At 36.9% G+C, this 26,916-nt stretch overlaps 1 protein-coding gene across 3 annotated transcripts in view; it reads right to left on the bottom strand.

The window, feature by feature from the left end:
- Nucleotides 1–26,916, bottom strand: part of SUPT3H (SPT3 homolog, SAGA and STAGA complex component) — a gene marked incomplete at its 5' end in the record, with an annotated part of 260,064 nt that overhangs the window by 58,007 nt on the left and 175,141 nt on the right. For all 3 annotated transcript variants that reach the window (XM_084261717.1, XM_084261718.1, XM_084261719.1), the window contains one exon: nt 161–236. In XM_084261717.1, the coding sequence (XP_084117843.1) occupies nt 161–236 (76 nt within the window). The remainder of the gene's footprint in view (nt 1–160; nt 237–26,916) is intronic.

Genomic DNA, 26,916 nt, shown 5'->3' with positions numbered 1-26,916 from the left:
AATTAACTGTTCCCAGGAGTTACGTGGACAAAGAATTTAAAGTGTTGTTATTGCAGATGAAACAAAAGTGCTTTCAAAAAATATGAGGTTCTGGTGTGTTCTCTATTACATGAAATAATAACTGAACATCTTAATACAGTGCAGTCATTATAATACTTACAAAAACTCAATTGCCGACTTTCACAAAATTCAGCATACTGGACCGAGTCCATCATTCGTGTTTGTCTTTCTGCTCTCTGACAAAAGAGTAGAAGTACATGATGTACCTTATTCCAGCAAGAACTGCATTCCAAAACAGAAATTATAGCAGCAAAGCACCCCTGCCATAACCTTGAGGTAACCCTCCCAAATTAAACATGCACTGAACAAGTTAAGATGCAGAACTATAATAAATTTCCCAGATGAAATTGTCAATTCTTATTTTAAAACTCTGCTTGCCCACAGCTCGCCTATGACAATGATGAGGGCTGAGTTAGGAATGGTGCTGAGCACTCTTGCCCCGACTGAAGTGCACATTTAAATTGAAGCTTCTGAGTAGTCTGCCTACATATTTATAGATGATCAGAGAAGTAAAATGTTCCCTTGGACTGAGGCCAATGTGTTCTGCACTGAGCAGAATTGAACCTGTTCACTTTTAAAATAGTACTAAAATGAATTAATTCCATCACATAGAGGATATATCAGATAGAAAGGAATTATAAAATCATCATGGTTGAAGAAAACCTTCAAGATCAGCAAGTCCAACTGTCAGCCCTACACCACTGTAGTGTCTTATCCATCTCCTGAAGCACCACATCTACCTGTTTTTTGAACAGCTCCAGGGACAGTGAATCTATCACCTCACCAGACAGCCTGTTCCAATGCTTCACCATTTTTTTGGTGACTAAATTTTTCCTAATATGCAACCTGAACCTCCCCTGGCACAATTTAAACCCGTTCCCTCTTGTCCTGAGAGAGTGATAAGGTCTCTCAGGGAGGAGAATCTCCCTTGACCTCACGTTCTTCTTAATGCACCCCAGGACCTTGTTGGCCACGAGAGCACATTGCTGGCTTAAGAGTACTTTACTTCTGCAGTGAGTCCATACAGCTCAAAGACCATGCTCAATGAAGTTAAAAGTACAGGTTGGTTCGCATTAAAGACAAAAAAACAAGGAAAAAAACACACTCATGCATACAAATGTTGCTCTGATTCCCTGAGCGCTTTCACACCTGATGAAATTGAAACTGCAGAGTCCTTTAAAATGATTTGATGGAAAAAAGATGACTGTTGATAAGTGTAGTTGGAGACAGGCTACCTAACCAGTTTTTTCCTCAGCAGTTTCTCAAATCCGAAAAGCAGTTAATAAAATCAGTGTTTCAAATACAGAGTTTATTCTTCTATTCTCTGCCTTTTAGATCACTCTTCTATGACAGTCCAATGCAATTATGACATCTCTTTGACAGTCAACATGTTCAATTTACTTGTAAACTAAACCACTGAGTGTCCAGGAACATACCTGGATATTTTCTCTTCCTCTTCTTTACCCAGTCAAGCATTTCTACTGTGTTCTGACTAGTCACCAGGATAGAAACTTCTGTTTAGGCATTTCTCAGTTCTCCTATGTGTGCTTCTAGCATCTTGACTACGTTTCAGATAAGTAAAAATTTTCGATTAATCTATTCCATCAAGACATTAAGTAAGTCTAGACTGATTTTGTATCCTTTAAAAATAACTTTCACAAGACATGCCATAACTTCAACCCTCATTTAACATAATCATAACAGTGATCTGTTTTGCCTCTAAATTAATTCAGCCATACTTCTGAAGACAGAAGGCACCACCAGGATCATCTAATCTGAAGCTCTGCATAGCACAGTGTATTTCTCACATAATCCATCCTAGAAATGGCAGTCCCAGAGTTTCTTCTGCAATTTTACTGTATGTTTTAGAAAGGCATCTAATTTGGGTTTATATTTTTTCTCATATCAATAGATAACTTCTTCAAATAATTTCAAATGCTAACTTTTTATGCCATATGCCTTAAAATCTGTAATAATTTTGGTCGTTGTTTCCTAGTCAGAAATTACTAGTTTGGTACTGCCAGGTAATAATGAAACAATTTAACTTCAAGTGGGTAATCAAGCAGACAAATTTTCTGTATGAAAAAATTTACTTCAATTTTTTACATGGAAATGTGCAAGCTTTCTTGTGCAAGATCTTTCTCCAGCAGCTCTTCCTATAGAGGTCTCTAGCTCAACCTCCATCTTAAAAGAGGATTAATCCCATAAGCACTTCAATTAAATGATTTGGGAGTGGCTATTCTCGGCAAATAGACTATAAAATTCTGAAAATGCCTGCTCTCAAAGGCTAGTCAGTATGCCTTACAGTACGTTCACCATCAAAACATTGCAAGTTTCCTTATAGCAAGTGAAACAAAAAAATACTAATTGAAGTATTATTAAAGTAGATTAAAAGAAAGGTGGTGGTGAGGGATTTTTCCAGCAGGGACTTAATTTCTCTGTACAAATTGTCTACAGTAGTTGTCTAAGCATTTAACTTAATTTTGGTTTTATATACTAAATTAATATTTACACTTACTTTTTCTCTATATGAATATAACTTATATAGTAAAATTACCTACACATCTGTGAGATAAAATTGCTTTCTCCCTTCAATTTTCCCTTTTAAAAGAAGTCTTACTTAAAGGTGGATTCTAGAGCGATGCTCTAAAACACCACCCAAAGGAATCGCTTTTATCATAAGTAACTACTATATTCTCTTCCCAGTACAGTTTAACAAAGAAAGCCCACATCAAGGCATGGGAACTCAAAGTTCAAGGGATAAGGATAGCCATAACAAGGAAATGCAAGAGAAATAGTCACATGGATAGCATAGGTATATCATCTTTAAGGGAACAGCAAAGCAGAAGACAACAACAGATCATCTTGTCTCTTCACATCCCATGATTATAAAGAGTAATTATTATCTCCTATATCATCCCTGCTTTGGGAAAAAAAAAATATGTTGCCTGATGTCTACATTTCTAAGGTATTTTTATAAACTCATAATTAATCAATAACAGGGGATGAAAAGAGAGTGGAAAGAGTGAGCACATTACTGTGAGTACAGTATTAATCCAGGCCACAAGAGTTTAAAGAAAATGGCATTCAGTGTTGGCTAAGTCTTTGAAAATACTATAATCTGTAAGTAATTCTTTAATTTAAGTCTACAGAACACCCCCTTGATCCTTCTCAGAGTAATTTTTCAACTATTTATTCTGGAAAACAAGATAAAAATGCAGGATGTTTTAACTAAAACACAACTTCAGTTTTATACAAGCAAAATTTCCTGAATTCTGCTCTTGGAAAAAGTAGCAAGTCAGTCCAACAGGACTGAAGCCCTTTTTCATCAGTGTTAAAGACAATTTTCTGGGAATCTTTCCTACATGGAGAATCATTGAAAGCCTTGAAGCAATCTCAGCTTGAAAGCAGATACAATAAATGACATCAATGATGCTGCCCCACTGATTTATCAAGATAATTAAAAATTCTTGGGTTTTACTCCCCCAATAGTAGTATCAGTCACTCTAAGCAGTTAAGAAGGTGAGTTATGTGGTGTACAGCAGAGTTAAAATACTTTGTGTGCCTTCCTAGAAACATGCCAGAGGATGCAGTAGATAAGACATGGCATGGTGAATGTGTGCTTAGTCTTCCAAAAATGTGTTGCATTATATCTTTCTTTCAGCATGCAGCACTGAAAAGGAAGACTAGAAAGGGAAAGAAAAGGTAAAGAGTTGGAAATGAGGAAATGTGCTGTCTAGCTGCTAAGCTGGAGCATTTGAAAGGTAGCATGGCTGGACAACAATGTTAATGATCAAGATGTTGGCATCCCAGATTGCTTCCATATTCATACTGTGGCATGATTTCACAATTTCCTTCACTAAGGACCTCTTCATTGTCTACCTGCCATGGCTTCAAAGGAGTTATGTGACTACCCTAAGGAAAAAACCAAAACTGCCCTGCAATGGCTGAGATTACTAAAAGAGTGTGTTAAATAATTTTAAAAAATTATTTAGCCTAGAGAATAACAGGGCACTTTATGCTATACCTGACTTTTCTAGGTTTGTAGGTTAAAAAATATCTGGATTAAAAATAAAGCATTAGACAAATAAAGCAAAAGTAAGTTCAGTGTTTACAAAATACGCTGAAACCAGATTTTTTAGTCTTCCGTATCTTGAAATTATCTGAGGATTATCACTGAAGATTTTTGTTACATAAAGGAAATGTATTTAGTCTTCTAAGAATCACTTGAATTGGTAAGCAAAGAAAAAGAAAAGGGTTAAGAGTAAGCATTTTTGAAGACTAAGCTTACTCAGAGTATTACACCAAAAATATAAATGCCACTTGGGGAAACATCAATAGCTTTTGTAATGTAATACTTGGTTTGTCTGTAAAGTACAGACAAGCAGGGAACTTTTATCATTTTTACCCACCTCTTACAGAACATACCATACATTCTGCAGTAACCATTAATCTGAACAAGTCTGCATAGCAAACTTGAGGCCTTTAATGTAATACTGCTTTTGAGTGCTCATGTGTTCAGTACAAAGTTCCCAATATTAGAAGAAAAGATGAGATCTTTTTCTGGCAGGCCAAGATGATCTCAAGTTTAACGTATTTTCACAGTTATGAATAGTAGAAATAGTTTCGCTTTTTTTATCTACAATGTTATTAACCCAATAAACAGAGTTTAAGACTTTAAGAGCCTTAAGAATCTTAACAGTTAAAGAGATGTTAATGATCTACAACTGTAAACGACATGAAAGGAGTCTGTGGATTATTAAAAAAAGAAATAAATTAAAAATATTTTTAAATTATAATTTTTTATTGTAGGAAATTAGTGATTTTCTCTCCAGGTACAAATGATGGCTTTCACTTGAACAAGTTAGACATCTGCAGAATACTTATTAGTCACAGTCTTTTTACAGTAAAAAAGATATAAGGCACTTTTAGAGGGCAACTTGATGGATGTAAAGCTCTGCATGACCCAGCAATGCATGTCCACAGGCCAGAAAATCAACTGTGTGCTGGGCTGCATGAAAAGCCGCGTGACCAGGAGGCCAAGGGTGGGGATTCTGCCCCTCTGCTCTGCTCTGCTCTGGGGAGACCCCACCTGCCGTATTGCATCCAGGTCAGGGGTCATCAGCAAAAGAAGTACATGGACCTGTTGGAGTAAATCCAGAGGAGGCAATGAAGATGATCAGAGGGCTGGAGCACCTCTGCTATGGAGACCAGCTGAGAGAATTGGGCTTGTTCAGCCTGGAGAAGAGAAGGCTCCAGGGAGATCTTACAGCACATTCCAGTACCTCAAGGGGCTACAGGAATGCTGGAGAGCGACTGGTTACAAGAGCAGGGAGTGACAGGACAAGGGGGTTTAAACTAAACAAGGGTAGATTTATAAGCAAAAAAATTCTTCACTGTGAGGGTGGTCAGGCCCTGGAACAGGCTGCCCAGAGAAGTTGTGGCTGCCCCTGGATCCCTGACAGGGTTCAAGGCTAGGCTGGATGGGGCTTTGGGCAGCCTGGTTTAATGGAGCATGCATGTAATTGCCCTGTCGCACCCAGAGGCAATGGAACTACATGATCTCTGAGGTCCCTTCCAATCCAAAGCATTCTATGATTCTATGAACTTAATCTTAAACTAGATGTTTCAAATAAGTCAGATGAATTACATCTATGAATTTGCCTGAAGTTTAACTGCAGACATCAGCAATGCAGCCCTAGGGACACTGACTTAGGTCTACATGTCCATAGTACAGAGAACCTCAAAGAAGCAAGATGAATCCTACTCTGATGAGTGACGAGTGAATAACACCATCACCAATAGGGCAACTTCCATTTTAGAGCTAGGCAAAAGCCAAGACTAAAGAATGACTCAGTAAATTTGGTTCCTGCTCTACAAGTATATACAAAGGCAGCTTTGTACCCTGTGTGTGTGTTAACTCCATTCATCTTCCTCAAAGAATGTGAAATGTAATCTAACAAAGTATGTACAGATAAGTAGGGAGGGGGGGTTCTGGCAAGACTGTTTATTATGCAAAAATTTCAAGGGAAACATGAAGAAAGAAAGACAATGAAATTGCACAGACAATAATGAAATGAATGGATTTATTCCCAGCAGTCATGATCTCATTGTTTAAGGAATAAATATAACTGACCTCCTGACAGGGACTCGCTACCCCTGTAATACTTTGCCCTTGAACATATGCAAAATCTACACATACTGTATTTATTTGAACCAGCTCCATATCGTATCCAAATTCCTTGTCTAAATTTATTACTGCTAGCCTGAAATGTGGAGCTGGAACCTGCAAACAAAACATTTCCATTTCATGGGATACCTTTGATTTCTGCAGGAAAATATTTTTTTTCTGCTATAACAAGTATCATCATGAATTTTGTAAAACTATGTGTTAAATTTATGGCTATCTTCTACCAGTGCTTTCCAAAAAAACATGAAATGATTTTGGATAAACTATGCTACCAAACTTTAAAAAGTTATGTGGAATTTATTAATATATTAAGATGACTGACCTTCCCTCACTTTTCTGGTTGAGGACACTGTAACACCTTTCTGTGGTTTCCATCTGGCTGCACATCAAAAACTTCACATACCAGGTTAATATTAGGATACTTTTATGTCTTCTGGATAGCATTCTTCTGAACTCTGTATCCTGAGTCTGTATCAATTCATAGATGAGGTTCAGAAAACCAGCTTTAGCATCTCACAAGTAAAAGTTGCAGCCATCAAAACAGGCATCACTGCACTGTCTGGGAGATACAAACAGCTCCTTTCTGCAGAATGTGTTTTATTTTTTTTTTCTCTTATTTACAGTCAAAATCAGGAATCACATTCTATTTTATGATAACATAGTAATTATAAGATGTCACTTTTAAGCAAAAGGAAAATATTATAAGTTGTGAGAAATTTTTAAAATATTTCTTTTAGGTTTATAACTACAGATATGGACAGATGGACAAATAAAAGGACGACAGCTCTGAAATGTGCATTTACTTAATATTTATATTGGATTCTCTTCAAATTCCCTGTAGTTATCATATTATGCATCATCTCAAAAAATCTCCAAGTAATTCTCGCCCTTATAATATTTTCACCCATCGGCATTTGCAGATAGTTTGGGTTTGGATTCAATTTGGGTCCAGCTACTCGCATCCAGGATAGGTAGTTTAGCATTGAACAGCTAGACTTGCCTTACAAAAATATGGTTCCCCAAAACTCCTTCCACTCACTCAAATCCTTCCCACACTAGTCTGAAGAATTCTTTAGGACTTGTGGCCAGAAAGTCATGGGGTGTTTTTTTCCTTGAAGGCTGTTTATGGACTTGGATGGAGGTTGACTCAGAGTAAGAGACTCTACACACCTCACATGCTTGTTCACCATGTTGGACTTGATGATCTTAAGGTCTTTTCCAACCTTGTGATTCTGTGATTCTGTGATAAATGATTCTATGATTCTATAATTCTATGACTCTGTCCACTCGACTACAATACGCTCAGAATTATTCATTTTAAAACCATGACATGTTAAGCAATGCATTCAGTAGAGTTAGTTACACTGAACAGTAGGTAAGTTTGGGAACAGCTAGGAATCAGCCTTCCCCTTAACTGGCTATAACTGGGAAATGCAAGCAAGAGAACAAACATATAAGTATAGAATCATAGAATGGTTTGGGTTGGAAGGGACCTCAAAGATCATCTAGTTCCAACTCCCCTGCCATGGGCAGTGACACTCTTACTAGACCGGGTTGCCCAAAGCCCCATCTAACCTGCCCTTAAATGCCTCCAGGGATGGGGCTTCCACAACATCTCTGGGCAACTTGTGCCAGTGAATTTAATTTAAAAAATCTGCATTGGAAAACTCTCTCCTGTTAATAACCAGCATCAATATACACTTCTGAAAATACATTTGAGGGTTTTACTAAAGTTCAATGAGAAATGAAGAAGGAAGCCTTCAACAACATTGTTCTTACATTCTCCATGTTGAAAAAAAAAAGAGAAAGCAAAATGAACCCAAGGTAGATTCTAGCAAGCAATACCTGTGATAAAAATAATTATCCTGTGATATGGAATATCTTTGGGCATCAGGCCTGCTGACAGACACTGTGAAATGCCCTCCTGAATAATCCCCTGGAGCTCCACTAAAAGGAGGAGTTTAAGAAGATTAAGGAAAATTTTGATTAGGAGAACCTTGAATGAGTTTCAGACCATATGACCAATACATATTCATTATACACAAGTTATTTGTCTTTTCCTTTACCCTTAATAAAACAGATTTGTGTTATGTTAACTCCCAGTAGAATAGTCAGTTCTCAAAGAATGTGCCATTCTTTGGGATACCCTAGAATCCTAGAGAATAAATTACCATTCTGCACAGGAGATTTACAAATGCTACAATGCTAGAGGCATATCCATGGCCATCTTTGGCAGGTGATGCCCTTTCTACCAAAGTAGAATGAAAAAGGTTTATAATTACTTTTTTTTTTTAGTTATGTTGGTTCTTGAAAAAATATTTTTAAAAAGCTCAGCTTCCAAAAAAGCCAGGATGCATATGCAAAAAAAAAGATATTTAAGACACAACTTTTTTTTGCTGTACACACCAGTAATTTGGTGTACATATTATAGCAATCCAATTCATACATCTGAAATCAGTCTTACAACTGATAGATAAAATCCTGGTTCTAAAGTGCCCCTAGAAAAGCTTCCATTAACTTCAATAGCTGAAGGATCTCACCCTATGGACTTCTCTCCTAGCTGAAGGACACACTTAGAATTGATGGTTATCACCTTCATGTCAAGGGAAAGCAGAAAAATGGACTCTCAAAATGGGACACATCCTAAAAGATTTTTCTTTATATGCTCCCACATGCAGATTAGAAATCCAACTTTAACTCTATCTATATAAAGGTATTTTGGAATGAATCAGGTCAGTCTGGCTCTAGGGAGAATTCCAGCTACTGCTAAATTGGCTGAGTCCTTACATGAAGTCATTACAGCATTGCCTCTTGGGCTAAGACTCAACTTGTACAAAATTGGGTGTTTAGTGTAGTCTAGTCACCCTTCCTAATCAATGGGAAAAGAGAGGAACTTCTATAGGATGATCACACCTATTTCAGCTCTGGTAAGAGAACGTGTCACCACTGGATGCACCTTTCTCTCTGATGGATGCAGAAATGCAGATGACTGATAGAAATAGATGTCTGAGAACTCCATCATTTAGACATACAGACATGTTACTAACACAAACTGGAAGATTATAAACTATGGGATGCACCTAGCACACGACACTGATCTGGGTTTTGAAAGGAAGGCCACTAATTCCTTAATTCACATACCTATTAACTACTAAAATAAGTAAAACAATTTAGCTCAGATATTTTCTATGACAAATCCAAAGCCATCAACTTTTATGGTAAATTTATGTAGTGTATTGATGAATGTTTATAAGCATTAAAGTTAATTAATTAAAATTAAAATTAAAATTAAAATTAAAATTAAAATACATGGTACCAAGTGTATGTTGATGTGCTCTCCTTGGCATGTGGCTAGAGAGTGCACAGTTACTCGAATTAACTTTTACTGTTAGAAAACTTTTCCTGCCTGCTGTAATCAGAGAACAATACAGAGCAGTGTTCAGAAATGTATTCTTGCTTCCATAGCACAAGAAGGGTGCATATTGACATTGCACATTCAGCTTGTGGCATTTACACCACGGGGTCTAATTCTGTGGTTAGGTTTTTATTCTTTTTGGAAAAGCCTTTCTAATTTGGTAATTGCAAGACATGGAGCTCCAGATAAAGATCACACTGCAAAATTCCAGGAATAAGCGAGTCACACATCGAGTTACAAAGGAAATGCTTCCCCTCAGAAAGCCAGTGACCAATATGCATTACAGATAATCTGCATGTGTTTTTATAATGACAGAGCACACTTCTCTTTAAGCTCAAAGTAATTGATAAGAGAGATGTTTGTCTCAACCTCCCAGGCTGAATTTGGCTGCCTGCTGCCTCATGAACAGCCCAGGCTTCCCGGCCTACAAAAGAACATTATTTCAATATTCAAAACTCCTACCTGGGTTTTGCTACTAATTTGCCATCTCAGCATGACTGAGTACAAATGAAGGCTGAATTAAACACCTTTTAAGGCTCATTTCACAATTGTTGGAAAGCTTATGGGGTTATTTGGACTGACAGTACACCAGCGCAAAGTTTGGTCATGGTGATGGCATGATGCACATGTATATCCAGATTGCACAGGCTGGGGGAGAGAAAAGCAAACCAAAGCTGCAAAACATGCCCAGGTATGAAGAGTAAGAGATCCTAAAAATCACTACCTGAATTGAAAGGATTTGAACAAAAGAATTAATTTTTTTTTTTTTTTTTAATTGGGACTTCATTCATGATACTGAGAACAAAATTTGACCCACTGTGAATATTTCTTTAGTCAAATGTTATTGACTGAGTGACTTTTATTTAGCTGTGGAAAATTTTCTATGGGGCTATTCATTATTGTGTCTTAATTTTTTAAAATAAGACTAAATTCATACTCACAGTAGCCTTGTGAGTATTATCTCCACTACATCCATGAGAAATAGAATCATAAAAAAAAAAGAAAACATTTCACAAAAGCTGTTTGTTCAATTGGCAAATGCTTTTCTTTTCCTCCACTTTCTCTTTTCTCTTTCTAATCCTAGTGAGGAAAAGGAAAACATAAAGATACCAGGATTTAACAAAATGATTTAGCATTTGGAATTAAGTTAATTTGAACCATCAGCTAATTTGGCTAATTTGGAACAATCTATTTAGCTAGTCCCTTACACTATGCCTATTGATAAATGTACCACAAAATTATTAAGCATTTACATAAAACAAAAGAAACATATGCTGTCATTAATTCAAAACAATCGCCACCATCCAAAGCCACTACAGGAGTTCTGTTATTAAACATCCCACTTCCCTTCACTGGGAAAAAAAGGGAAATCTCAAAAAATACATTTTTTATTTGTGTAAAACTTTCACAGTAATATTTAGACCAGTTACATATATAGAACAGAAACTTTTAGAACAAACTTTACTGATGTATCATTTAGAAGCAGAAAAAAAAGTTCTAATTTGTGAACAAAATTTGCCAGATATTTTAAATTTAGGTAAGATCAGAGGAATACTTAAAGACTTTCAAGGCTGAAAGTCAAAGTGAAACTTACTGACTTGTGAAATTCTAGATAAACATAGAGCAGCAGCTTTTACTCTCTGAAATGTCTAAGTGCTATACTAGAGAAACTACAATTACTTAATAATGACCTTCCAGTTAATTATGTCTTAAATAATCTCAGCCAATTCACAGCAGAACAAACAATGAATTGGTGTGGGAAGCCTTGAGTCATCACAGCTTACCTTTAACAGAAGAAACAGATCCTACGTGTCCTGGTCTCTCCCTCTGCAGCACTGATTGCCTGCCCAACACCCATTGCTACTATAGACTTTTCATGCATTTATAAAAAAATAAAAGAGGTGCCATTACAATAGCTTTGATGGGAATATTATTACTTCTTTTAATCCTGAGATGAGGGGAAGGAGAGCAAAGAGTGTCTACTGTATCTGGATGCATTACCATAAGCTTTACTGATAGTTTATCCTGTTTCCTAATGAAAGCAAAAAAAATACCTCACCGTGTCTCTATTAAAAAGCAATCAGATTTGGTATCCTGGTGACACTTTAAAGAGCACATTATGTGGGAAAACAAAATAAACATTTACCCTGGCAAATGAAAGTGAAGTTGGGTTTTGACATACTTGGCAGGAAGGTAGAATTATATTCATGTCAAGTATGCAGAAAAACTAATACAATATTTAAATATTTGCTTAAGTAATATAGAATTTAAAACAACACATTAGAAGAAACATTTTTTGAGAAATATTTTAAAGTTTTTTAGCATAAGACATGCCATGAAAGCAATATGTTCAGCAGAAATTTCAGGCTTCTACAACCTTTGTTACACATTCCCTTCACTCGCAAAGTGGTAAAGAGTCTTCATCTTCTACTGACACGTCTTTATTTATATTTCCAAGACAAAGGCAGTTCTTATACTGATGGTTTCATCTGATAATGAATATATGCAGCTTTCCAAAGAAACAACCCTTGAGAATCTCAATCTTACAAATCTTGATACAATGAGCTAATGTTAACACTATCTCAGCTAAATGCTACAGCTCTTTTCTACGATATCATGTGTGCAATTACTTTAAAACTCCTTTAGTTTTATAACAAGACATAATTCAGTGAAGACAAACCTTTATATTGTTCAGAAAGTATCTAAGTGCTGTATGTCACTGATCTCTGAAATTCTAGATATATTAATGTAGCACTAATTAATAAAGTGAGGTGGATGCTGGGCACTAGTTTTAGTTCTAGAAGTATTTTGATGTGCTGTCTAAATATGCAGACACTGGACTTATTGAGTATAAATCTAAATTAATATTAGTCACATGTATCATAAACCCCAAAATTTACCCGTGTATCAGATGTAAAAATAATTATGAAGTTTGATTTATAATACTCTGAATTACTAAGAGTATTTAAAAATATTTAAGAAAAGGCTTTGCTTGATTTTATCTGTTTTGGAGAGACATGCATAGTTAGAAAATCTTTAGAAACGTTTCTAAATTGCCATAATACCACAATAATTCAAAACTATATCACCAGTCTTCATTGTAATTGTACATTGCAGAAATGTGTAATTTTAAAATCACTTGAAAAGAATTCATGTCAATGTAACCTGATTTTTAAATTTAATTATGAACTATTAAACCAACCGCTCAGATTTTCAGTTCTTCTAAAGCAGACTCTTGTGAGTCGTATTAAAAGACAGAAGCCACTCTTTATTTCAAATGAGCAATTAAAAGTGATATAAAGCAGTAAGACATTTACAAAAGGGCTAGTTTGGGGAATTTGATTTTCAACCTTATTAATTTGCAGTGCCTGGTACACAAATTGTTATGCTGCACTAATAATGGCTTTTGAACATAGTATTCATTCAGTCAGCCTGCTATAGAAATAAATTCAAGAAGACTCTATGACCTGTGCACATTCTTGCAGTGAAAACAATACCTTCCAAAGATGTCACCACCATTTAACATGCAAAATTTTCAGTCACTTCCAAAGGGGAAAATAGAGAACATATTTCAATATGGAAAGAATCTGGGTTTTCCCAGTTGGTCAAATGATTTTCAAAAGTTAGAAAGCTTTGAATTCAGGGGCTTAGCAAGAGATATCCCAGAATCCCACTACCAGGATATCTGAACATGAAGCAATGGCCCTAATTCCTGTTTAAAATAAATTATAAAGATATTGAACATATGCCCTAGTTCAGGTTGATATTTTTAATGCTGGTCAGTGACAGCTTTGTAAATTTAATCTGAAAATGAAAATAACTTAATTTTGGAAATGTCAAAACCTGTTCAAATTTCTAAGGATTTCTCTCATTCTATTTAGATTCTCTTGGAGGTTCAGACTGACTGAAATGGAAGGGTCAGGGTTTTTTTGGGAGGTGGAAGGGTTGCAAGGTGAATCAAAGATCTATATAAAAAAAGAAAAATTGAAAGAATCATATAGCCCTAACTCCCAGAATAATGGAAACATTTCTTTAGTTCAAAATAAACTTAACAATTTAACATATTTGGGATGCCAGATAATGCAATTTTTGAAACACAGCTTTGAAGTTTGAAGTCTATTTAGTATTAATGGTGTTTATAGCATAGCAACATCAACAACCACAGTTTGGCGTCAATCACTTGGCTGCACTGTTAGAAGTGGCATCATACAGGCTGTTGAAGCAAATTTGCTCTTCATTGTTGGTTGATTGGCTTCCTTGGGGTTTGTGAGTTTTTCTGCATTTTTAGAGTCAGACCTAGCATTTAGCAAAGATGCCAATGTCTCTTCAGCATCTTTGTCTCATTCTTTAAAATACAATTCAGGGTAACAATTTTACCAGGCACGTCAGTCTACTCACTGATACATTTCTTTAAATACTGGAACTAGAAACCAGACCTCCAGCCTTGGGGTATATCAAGAGTTAACTCTCATTTTAAGAAGGGTGTGATTAGTAGCTGGAAATCTTCCTGACTTTAGTACATCTGAGGATGCTTTTACAATTTTCAGATATAAAATAATTAGCTGATGATATGAGCTGACAGCTAATACATCTACAACAAACGTTAAAAAAAAACCCACTTCGAAGCGGATGTAGAGTATGTGTTCCGTTTCTAAGCTGTTTGATATGGTCTGTGTAAGGAGCTAGGACACGATACCAGATGCTGTATGTTCTACAAGGGTTTTTTTTCTGCAGATGTCTGCAGCCTGAGAAAATCAACAGTGCTTTGAATAACACTCCTAGTAAAAGCATCTTCTTGTCAGAGTCACTGTATGATATAGGATATGAATCCCACACAAGTGGATGAACTGATTTTAAATAATACCATCTGACAACGGTAGAAAAAAACTCATAGTAGGTCTGACACAGTCCTGGAAATGGCTGTTAGCCTTGGGAAATAAAATCCAGCCCTCTGACAGAGACTACCCGTCCCTCCTTCGTTTGATCAAATGGAAAACCAAATTTAATGATTGCTTCCGAAGTTCCAGAGGCAAAGTTTCAACAGCACTTAACACCACTACCAAGGAGTCCATATCTTTGTCCCTTACATCTGCCACTCAAAAGAAGAGTCTGGAAAAAGTGCTTAAGAATTATGTGAGACTAAAATATATGCAATAATGTATTTTTGATGTTGCCACTTTACATGGCTTTTTTTGTCATTGCTTCTAATGGAATTTCTTTTTGAACATGAAAATAAAAGAAATTTAAGCAATAACAAGTATATAGTGTTTGATACAGATACAAATAAACTAAAGAAATTCTAAAAGCCTGTCACTACATGCATACAAAAGTGAAGAGCTACACCTCAAACCACAAATCTATATGTTCAGCTGAGAAGAATACTGTTTTTTCCCAAAATAAATTGGTGTCCATCCCCCATGCCACTTAACAAAGATTATACTGAATTCATATAAAGCCATTTCTAAACTTATTCTCTATGCAAAAATCAGTATTTTTCTAGCAGTAGCATTATGGTCTTATCTTCTCTGAAAACACAGGTCTAGTTGTAGATGTACTTTGTCAAGCCAAAGCAGCATCAATGCCTGATTTTGCCATGTTCAATGCAAAATGCTAAATGTAAACCCTGGATTATCACAGGAGTCAAATGTTGGTCTATTTTCGAGTGAATTGAGCAAGGACGCACCTCGCACTTCATAACGTGTAGAACTTAATTTTATTGCTTTACTATTTCAACAGACACTTACAATGCTTAAATCTTGCTGCTTCTGATTCCACAGCCCTGACACGTGTGAAGCTATCGCTGAATGCAATTTTGCACAGCAGCCAGACCATATTCTTACGGAAGAATACAGCAAGCAACATTATAGATAAAATAAACCACAATGACTGAGCCAAAATGAAAGACAGAAATGCCTGTTCCTTGTATATATAAAACATCTATTCCAGGAAATACCAGCAGTTACAGATTACAGAAAGTGCAGAAGCTGGAAAGTCCAATTATATGCTACCTAGATTTTTAAACAGTCTTTAGAAATTTGAGATGGTTTATCATTTATGTGTTTTATAAAAGTTCTTCTATTTCTATCCCACCTGCCATTTTACTATAAAAAGTGGAATCTTCAGGAGAGCATCATGGAACTGTACAATAATTTACAAGGAAAAATGTTTGGGAACTTCCCAGAGACCTTTAGCTCAACTTATTGCTCAAGAAGCACAGTTAGATCAAATGGCTTAGGTCCCTGACCAGACAGGTTTGGAATATCTCCAAAGTCAGAGACATCCTCAACCTGTCTGTCCAACTAGTTTAAATCTTTGATCAGAATCTTTCTTTTTTTCTATTACATAGCTGCCCAAATGCTGTCCTTTACCTCTTGTGTGATCACTATGCACATTCAAGCTGGGTCTGGCTTCATCTCCTTTGTGTCCTGCTATTAGTCAGTTGAATAAAGTTGTCTCCCAGGCTTTTGTCATATGTCAGGTGCTCCAGCACCCTAAACTTCTTGATGACCCTCTGCCAGACTTCTTTCAGTATGCCAATATCCTTCTTGTATTTGGGAGCCCAAAACTGGACACAGATTCCAGACGCGGTGTCACAAGTCCCAAAACAGGGAAGCATTATGTCCCTTGACCTGCTGGCTAACCTCTTGCTAACACAGCCCAGTATGCAGCTGACCCACAAGCTGTACTGTTGCACGGGTTTATTGCATCCCACAGTTTCTTTTGTTGAACGTCACGAGGTTCCCATCAGCCCATTTCTCTGGTCTGTCAACACACTCCTTCTGAATGGCAAGCCTGCTTTCCAGAGACTTGAGTGCTCTGGTAACATGACTCAGTATTTCTTTGCCATGCTATGAATTACTTCTTTTATGAGATTCAACAACTAATCATTTCTGAGTTTAATGCATAAAGAGAAAAACGCTTCAAGAAAATGCAGCACAAGGGGAAGCAGCTTCCCTGGTTAAAAGATGTCCTATGCTCACTCCAATTCCTTGTGCATTAATTTACACAGAAAGCTGATAAAACCAAAATTGCATTACCACAAAGACACTGCATTCTTCATTGCACTTGTGTTCCTATTCTTATTCTCAGTACTAAAAAGAAATGTCCTCTAAAAATCTGCCATAGGATCCTATTTTAAGGATAGACCATGTGTCAGCTCACAAGTGTAGTCCTATCACAATGAGCTCTGAAATAAAAAAACTCTCACTTTTCTATTATACTACTTAATTCAATAGGAAGCAATGTTTTTACTATTAGATTGTTGCAATGAACTTCACCTTAGGCAACAGATCACTTGACTTTCCCAATGATATCTGAACTCTTGTGTCAATGTAAGTGGGAAACTTTGGTTGTTGTTGGCTTTGTAAATGGGAACAGAAAACGACACCACTTGTACTTACTACTGGGTAATAAGTAAGCAAATCTTGTGACATGCTAGCTTTTAGGCTGGAACTTACTCAGAGGAAAGTAGTGATGCATAGATAGTGACTATTGAATGAATCAAGTGATTCTTTATTTTTTCTTTAGTGCCTGTCACGAATGTTCACAAAATCCTATCTGAATTCAATATAAGACCAGGAGCTAGCAAAATTACCTCTTTAATTCCAAGAAGAAAAATTGTATTAGTCCAGGCAAATCCTGTGGTCAGAAGGAAATTTAAAAAAAAAACCCAAATCTGCAAACTAACCCCAAATCAAATGAAGAAAAGGAAAAATCAGTTGTACTAAAGGTGGGATAGACCCAATCTCTATTTAGCCCAGGCTCCAACAGCAGCTGGCCATGAAGGCTTAGGGAATAGCGTAACTACATGACAAGCTTATAATAATTCTATCTTTGAATAATCGCACAGCACCCGGTGATCTGTGGCTCAAGCACTTCCTTAAGTGAATGCAGCGCCTTTGTGTTTGATAGACTTCAATAGCTTTTTGGGTTTTTTTTAATCCCATTAAGCTGTGCAGTTCAATAGATCTGAGCTCATTTTGGCTATATTTAGCTGGAGCACAGCCTGCAAATTACTTTCAGCGCTCCTCTATACTGTCTGTGTGCTACAAACTGTGTATGGGAAGGGTCCAATGACACACCGCTTGCTCACTCTGCTATCAAAGGGGAAATGCCAATTTAAAAGAAAGGGATTCTTAGTAATTTGACAGAAGGTATCTGCAGGGCTGCCCCATGAATGTGATTAAAACTAGGTTTTGGTTCCTGTCTGGAGTGACCAGGAAAGCTATTGCCATTCCCTTTGTGAATATATGGAGTCAGGAGAGGGAAACAGGGGCTTCTTGACTGTATCTGTCATGTCTACAAGCAGCAGGTAAATCAACCTTCGGATAAATTAAGTTGGCACTACCTTAGATTGAGAGGCAGGCACCAGCTTCCTACAGATGATGCAGGAAAACATCCTTTCCTTAATATTGGTTTGTAAATGTTCTCATCTATCTGCTAAATCCAGGACTTAACTCTCAGAATCCTCTGCTGCTGTTGAAACAGAACACCACCAAACCCCCTTCTATTGCATGCCACAGGGAACCTTCCCCTGTTGTCTTCACGGGTGAGAAGAGCTTGCTTTCTTACACAGAATGCTTTTTGTGATATTAATCCTTCAGTGGAAGGAGAGAGACATTCAGGAGTGCACACTGAAGCTTGGCCCAACAGTGGCTATTGACCCAAGGTGCTCCCACACCACTAAGCTTTGCAGGGGAGAGGGAGGGAAGCTGGTGGATGTGAAGCTTTCTGACAAAATTGTGATCTGTGCTGAGGTCTCAGTCTCGCTTTTCACAGTACTGTCAGAAAAACCTCATCTTGCAAGAGGTGAGAAGTGGTAATGTCACAGAGCAACCGTGTGCTTCAAATTTGTACATAATTTTAATTCATGTTGCAAATCTATGGATTTTTCTTTTCAGTCTATTTTATGTCTATTCGTTTGCAGAGAATGTTTTTATCTAAGAGGCCAATTCTTTCAGGAAAGCTTGAGATTACAAAACTGTTCTTTGCATCTTTACCATCTTATCTTAAGAAATGAAGTGCTGCCATTTTTAATTCATGCAAAAATGACTTAAATATTTTTCTAATGGAGCTGTATATAGTACATATACATAGGTATAAAAGACTAGTAATTGCTACATACGGGTTCAAAAATCTGAAAAGATCACGCCCATCCCAAAGCATCTGAATTACACCCTGTCTCTTAGGAAAGATTTGCATTATTGCAGCTCTACACCACCTCAGAAATACAAAACCACTGATCAATATCGGGACTGATTTGTTTAATTACTTTAAAGCAGGACAGCAATTTCAATAACCTACTGCCAGTGGGACCTTAGTCAGACTTCAGCATCACTCCTTCTTTCCAATTCTCCAAAGACTACATAAACAATAACTATGTTGTAAGTACCAATATATGGTTGCTAGCATATCTAAGGAACAAACAGGTTCAACAGAAAATATGGTATTAAAATACACTCAGAGAACATTCTTTTAGTCTCACATTTGGTTCCCAATGAAATGCTCCATGGAAATCTTTATATTTATGTCTGTCTACATTTAATGACAGATATAAATAATATATATATATAAATCTTTGTTCCAAATGTTAGAACACAGTCATTGGGATGTCAAAAAACCAAAATACAACAGACCATTTTTTCCCCCTCTTCCTCAGAGAAAGCAGAGAGTCACAAAAAATACTCAAAAAGAGTTAAAGACAGAAAATTAAATAACACCTTGTCCTCCTAGCAAAACCACCTAAATTTGCAGTATGAGCAAGGTTCACTAAAATGCTCTAAAACCAATATTTTACCAGGGCTGAAGACTCAAACAAATAGCACAGTTTATGTAACCATAGCAATCAACCTCAACATGACAAAACCCTAATAATCTTAGATTTGTAGCAGTGTAAAAAGTCCATTGATATTATTGGATATAACAAGAAACCTTTTCCACTTGATAGCTTCTTCCCATTCCGATGGGAATGACACAATATTTACAGACATATAGGTAATAATAAAAATAGTTTCTGTTTATTTTCTGTTTACTTTTAACCAATTCAACCATTACCCGTGAGAAATGGTGTTTTCCCAGTATCCCAAACATTCCCAAGCAATGTGCAATCAGAGAAACCATTAATACCAGCAGGCTTATTTTTGTACTGAATAACGCTTGCAAACACTTTGATGCCCAGACAGCTAATTTACAGTTGAGACTCTAATAGTTGTGCGATCTTTGCACTCATCTGGAAACACTGAAGTGATGCAGTGAAATGAATTCCCTCTATATTTGGATTCCTAACTGTGGTAAGGTATGTTGTGCAATATTTAAAAATCATTGCCTAGAGAAAAAAGGTTTTTTTTTCTTGATTGATGTTCTCTCTACGTTCTTTTTAATCTTTGCATCTATGTGTATCAAAAGAAGTAGACAGTATATAGGGAGCTGGTGCTGACCTTTCAGTCTATTAGAGATCATCATTACACTCTTTTTTCATATCAAGGTCCCACCATGAACAGAGAACTTCAGTCTCCAAAGAGAACCACCCTGAAGGCACCAGAAGTATTTTTCCTAACATCTGATGAATTCCACTTAAATGTGATTTAAAAGTCTGGGGAGGGAGGAATGAAACAAAAAGAATTTTCTCTCTTAACTTAAAAGTTAATTTCCCTCTTTCCCCCGATTTGTTTCTCTCTCATTTCTGAGTACAGAAGCAGGACTGAGTTACTGCGATGTTGAAATTCAGCCCAACTTGTAGTGATGCACTGAGCTCTCAAAGCAGTTTTAAGAGGGTGGGAGAAGGAGATGCTGGGTTGGGTTTTTTTCATCACTGTAACAGGAATCTAGTGTCCTTGGGCAGAAACTTTCCCATTCCTATTTCAGTATGTGGTTTAATGTATTCTAATGTATGTATGTATTTTAATGGTATGGCCTGTCCTGTTTCCCATCACTGGCAACCTTTTGCCCATATTTTATAATGCCAAGTAAAGAATAAAGAACTATATTTGCTACCCTCTTTTTCAAAACCTAATGTCTTAAAATGTAATGCTATAGCTTGAACTGCTGGTATAAATGCAATAACGTTAGAAAGCTGCAATTCTGTATGTGCATCCACACAAGATAAATGGATAATAAATGTGTGAGAGAATTTTTAAAGGAAGCACAAAAATGCAACAGGGATTACACCCCTACTCTCAAGCGATCCTGAGAAGCCATGTGTATATATTTATATATAGGCATATATACTCCATCCCTTTTACCAGTTCCGCGAAATTCAAGCCTTTTCCACTTCAGTACTCCTTGTCTTAGTTTTTCAGTCTCCAGTCCCCACATATGGCCAGGATAGAAACAGAATGGTCACTGACAGCACAGAGAAATTCCTTGCAAGATAAATACATCCAAGAGTCTACTGAGCTGTGTTGCTCACTGTAAAGAAGAGTCAAACATTTGGTCGGCTGAATAGCTCTCTGAATTCCACTATTTGTACTGCCTGGATCTCCAATAATTACAGTGGGAGAGGAGACACTTAGCTCACATGCACACCCTGTACCCCCCCAAATTTAAATATTTTCATCTGTAGCCAAATCTCACCCCAAGATGTATTCTTTTATAGGGTGTGATTATTAACATCTAAGAAAGGTAAATGCATTTAAACTGTGATTCAAAAAATTAAGAATTTATTAAATTTGGGCACAACGTAAAAGCAGAAGTCACCACTCAACTAAATGGAAAAATTCTGTCCCAAAATAGAAATTCTGTCAACATGAGCCTGAAATCAGTAAGAAAGGTAAAATAATTCCTTCTGAAGAAAACAAACAAACGAAAATTTTATCATTAAAAAAATATACTGCAAAAGAGAGAAACAATGCATATAGCTCTGAGAAACAATGCCCCAACGCTTAGTAACATAAAACTTTTCAGTTTGCCTTCTGGCATGCAGTTTCTATTAAGTATGTGTTGTCTGTGCTACAGCACTAAGCTTTCCATATGGGCTTTAAATCAAATTCCGGTTTGTTATTGATACACCCTGCATGAACAGATACTCCCTGAAGAGCAATGACCCCACCCAGCACTTACACTGGCATAATTTTTGCCAGTGAAATGAGCACAGTAGTACTGAAAGGCCTCAGAGCTCTTTCTAAATCATTTCCTGCCTTTTTTTTTGTTATAACATCTTTTCCATATTAGTACAATGAATTTCAGTACTTCAACACCATCTGAAGAGAAGGGCTCATAGCTTTTCTCTGAATTATCTCACCAAATTTTAGCTGTCTCAACTAAAAGATGCCAGATCCATGCCCGAGCTCCAAGAGCAGTCAGCATGGGGCAACCTCTGTCTACGCTCCTGCCTTCTGAGCATCCCAAAGGGAATGGCCACATCCAAACTGTGCCACAGAGAGGGCTCCTGGCCCAGGCTGAGTCCCAAAGTGTGCAGAGGGATTCTGTGGAACAGGGCTACCTGGCTCATGTCAAAGCATGGCCACTCAAAAGTTGATGAACATATTCCAATTGGAAGGAATCTTCTTGGTCTTCTAATTTATTACTATATGCCAAGTCTATTTTACTTCTGTGATTGAAACAGAACGAGGACTTCCTTGTATTATCTGGTAAATCCCACAATGCAACTGTGTCTGATGAACAAAAATGATTTGTGTAAGACAAAATTAAATGGGAGGAAGTTAACCTCATGTGAAGAAAGGGTGTGTTCCAAACACATCCACACTTCATTGCAACCTCCAGTAGTTTGCACAGGACCCATTGCATTGCTGTGAGCTGTGTATAGAACTGTACCAATGAAAGATACAGGAAAAGTCACACCCATGATGAGCTTCCTAGAATAAACACACATATGAGTAGTTTTTAAATACCCATCACAGTTTGTAGGACAATATACACGAAAGAACCACGAGTTTATGTCAATCCCTTTCTGTAGGGGCATAACTTAATTTTAACATTTTGCTGGCACGTAGCCTGCTTTCAAGGTAGTGTATTCCAGGGAAGTTATTTCCCTCCACTGTTTATTCAAACTTGCAATGTACTATGAAAGCATTGTGGTAGCTACTGCAACTCAATTATTGCCATATAACATCTGAGCGTTGGAAATATATCCCTAAACTAGCAGTCGGAGTGACAGATGAATGGTGTTTCTCCTAATCCTAGGGGAAGAAAAGTGAAACAGAGCATTCACAGCCCGATGCTCTATGCATTCCTTTGTATGTCAGTTCAGATTTCTGATGGGAAGACGTTTTCCTGGTGGGGGAGGTGGAACTATAAAACAAATTATTTAAACACAAAAAAAAAGTCTATTTACAGAATGAGGCAGAAGTCTGCTATGCAACAACACTGAAGTTTTGAAATAGGTATACTGGATTTTAATGACAAGTAATGGTAAACTTGACAGTAGTTCTGATATGAAAATTTAGCAGTGTTGCTGTTACTATTCATAAAATCATAGCCAAACCTGCAGCTCTGTTTACTATGGACAGGTCACCCAAGAGATGCAGAGTGACAACGCAAAGACACAAACACCCAAAACTGTGTCTCTACCCAAACTACAAAACAAGGCAAAATGCAAAGGAACATGCAGCTTCTCCCTGATGATTCATCCATATCCCACAGGAATCCCAACTCTTTCCTCTAAATGATTTTTAAGCAAAACTGAAATGCACTCGCAAGGTTTTGTGTCTCCTGTATTCTGTCATACCACAGGCAATAAAAGGGAAACTGAATTCCTGAGCACCCCCTGAGTGCTAGTGGTTCCAGAGCATAGCCTGTATAACCAAAAAGGGGTGTCAGAATCACAGAATCGGAGGGGTTGGAAGGGACCTCAAGAGACCATAGGGTCCAACACGATGTCAGGTAGATCATGGTTATGTTTTTATTATCAAGAGACTCTCACCTGTTATGAAGAAAACTTCTATGATCCAGATAGCAGTCCTTTATGTGCACAGTTCATTTACATCTATGAACCAGAACAGTTTGTTCCATCTATAACTGCTGTTTGAGGAACAGCTTTTCACTGGTATTTTACTGTCACCTTAGGAGGGCAAATACTAACTAACTGCTACGCAGAGAGACAGAGTTGTTACTCCAGCTTTCCTTTTGGTTTGATTCTGCCAATACAGTTGGTTGGTTTGCCACTCTTTATTGCAATTAAGTTCTCATAATAAATCATTACTATGCACAGCTAACATAACCACGTATTAGAAAAAGTAAGGAGAATTTAATTCTTAATTTTGCTCAGTATTTTAAGAGTATTCCACTTTCTTTTGCACATTACTGTTACGACTGTTTTAAAGATAGCTCCTTTGCCTCAAATTAAAACCACAGGCTGCATCAATAAGTTTGATATGCAGTCCTAGAAGAATGCCCTTTCTTTTTAATATGACAGCATTAGTGGGTGGTTTTCATTCAAAAGTGTAGAATTGTTTGTTCCCCTTTAATGTTTGAAGGGGGCTCAGAGCTTTGCTTACTCCTCTGTGTTACAGATACGGAATAGACCTCACAGAACAGCAAGATTTCCCATGGAGTCTTAGCTTTAATTTCATAAAATGTTTTGAAAGAAATGAGCACAAACAATATTTGCTTTTTGTATCATAACTGAAACCATACCACTAAACAATCATATCCTGTTTAGCCCATAATGACATCAGAAATATATGTTTATCATCTGGTCTGGACAACTTAGCATGATTTTGGCCCAAGGCAAAGTGGAACTGAAATCATTTACAGTTGTCCAAATCAAGATAACCACACGTTTCTGAGGTAATTGATACCTAAAAGGAACACTGCTTTTAGATCACAGCTCATGATTTAAGTATACTAATTCCTTAAAGAATGCTGTTAGAATTTTTTAAAGTGTCTATTGGATTTCCTCCAAAACACAGCATGGATTAAACAACCTACTGCACAAAGAAAATGTGATACACGAGATTAGCCCATCCACTAACAACTCTTCCTTTAGGAATGGATCGCATTTCCTACTATCTTTGATTCCTTTCCATCCACCTCAAAGTGACAACAAAATCCCAAAGAAAACAAAGTTAAAATATGTTAAACATTTTGAATTGCATGTGTCAAGTTATCTTTCACGTTTTCTCATTAGGTTTTAAAACAAATAAGAAAGAAAATACATACTGACTTCATACCTGTATATAATTCTGGGATCTACTCTAAAATAATAGAGCTTGATTTTTGTCTTTTTCTTTTTTGTAAGATGGAAGCAGATCAAATGTAATAAAGTAGAGCAATAAAGAGAAAAAAATACTTTATATATATATACAGACATATACATATACACTACAGCTCATGAATTATAGTTTAGTGAGAAAAAACAAAGCATGTAGTCAGATGAAAGATAAATATTTGATTACAGGAACACATTCCTTGACAGACATAGAGTCAGATTTTTTTATTGCCTAGGACAGGGAACTTCATACTTTTAGCAACTTGCATAGGATTTTTAAACCAAAAAAAATACTATACTGGAATGATAGAAGAGACTGTAAAGTCAAGCACATAGCCCTTTCATTCAGAACAGTGCTGATATGTCTTTTTTGTGCATAAAAGCTCAAACATTTTGCCTGCCTTTATGCAAAAGATAACATTTTTCATAAATAATAAGAAAGAAAAGAAACCATCCGTTTCCAAAACACAAACAGCAGTTGGGAGGGACTGCTTTACAACACTGATTCTCAGTTGGAAAGAAATGGGACTTGTTTCTAGCCGAATTCTTAGAGAGAAGGGATTCTTGATTAGATTTTGAATAATTACAATGGGGAGAAGGAAGGAGGAACGGGACTGGGAAAGTACCAGTTCTGAAAAGGGGCTCCATTAAGAAGAAAAAATAAAAAGTACAAAAAGATGGTTATTTCTTCACTTCTACACAAGTATTAAATGCACAAATATTACTGAATGCACCAGCCTCCTCAGCACTGAAAAGAAAATCAAACCTAAGGAACCAGCTTCTGCCACTAGAAGGGTATAACAAGCACACTAAAACCAGCAGGTTTCCAACAGCCATATTTACTATACTATTGATTGAAAAGGGTAAGGACTGGCCCAAACACTAGTAAGGAATTGTAAACATGCTCGTGATACTATTTTTCCTTTCACATCCAGTTGCCCACACAAGACATGAGGAGGAACTGAGCAAGAACATGGGCCATGGAATAAGAAGATGCTCTCTTGAGAGGACATAGGGTTGATAAGATCTGTAAGGCATACTTACTAGGATTTAGTGTCTTGTGCCAGTGTAGATGAACCTCAGCAAAACCATGTAAAAATGCTATGAAAACCAATTGGCATTAAAACCATCCTTCTACAGACTTCAATGCTAGCACAGCTATACTGCTTCTTGATCTCACCTAGCTTTTTGAGAGTAATATGGCACTACATTCTGTAATATAGCTATTATTTTTCATAAATACATAGATCATTAAAAAGGACTTGAAGGAGGTATGGAGAGAAGAGTATATACGGAATCATGTTTGCACGGATTATTTTGATTTTATCTGTAAAGCTGTGTTATATGAGAAGATTCTTCAAACACTATTGAAACAATTTTCTAATGAGAAAAAAAAAATACTGTGAAAAATTTGTGTGAAATGTTTATAAATAGAATCTGCTTTCTAGAGGAAGGAAATACGAATGCATGGCAGACAGAAAGATCCATAACTATCCTTTCATAATCTTACTTCTCAGCCTGCATGTTTAGATAGGAAATATTTGAAGGAATAGGAAAAATATGGAAATAGGATTCCTTTAGACCATCTGGGCAAAAGGAATAAAAAAACAAAACCCAAATATATGCAGCATGAAAAAGACATCATCATTGATGATCAGAGGGCTGGATCATCTCTCCTACAAAGACAGGCTGAGAGTTTTGGGTTTGGTCAGCCAGGAGAAGAGAAGGCTCTGGGGAGACAGCAGGCTTCCAGTACCTGGAGGGGACCTAGAGGAAAGCTGGGGAAGGACTGTTTGTAAGGGCATGGAGTGATAGGACAAGCAATGTGTTTAAACTAAAAGAGGGTAGATTTGGATCAAACACAAGGAAGAAATTCTTCACTGTGAGGATGGGGAGGTCCTGACATAACTTGCCCAGAGGAGCTGTGGCTGCCCCTGGATCCCTGTCAGGGTTCAAGGCCATGTTGGATGGGGCTTTGGGCAACCTAGACTAGTGGGGCGTTAGAACTAGATGGGCTTTGAGGTCCTTCCCAACTCAAACTAGTCTAGGATTCTATGATGACCAGACAAGCATGTGTGTGAAGTA

Source organism: Gallinula chloropus (assembly GCF_964237585.1).
Source record: "Gallinula chloropus genome assembly, chromosome: 3".
NCBI classification, from domain to species: Eukaryota; Metazoa; Chordata; class Aves; order Gruiformes; family Rallidae; genus Gallinula; species Gallinula chloropus.
The sequence above is the reverse complement of the archived record's forward strand: the minus strand, read 5'-3'. Positions and strand labels throughout refer to the sequence as shown.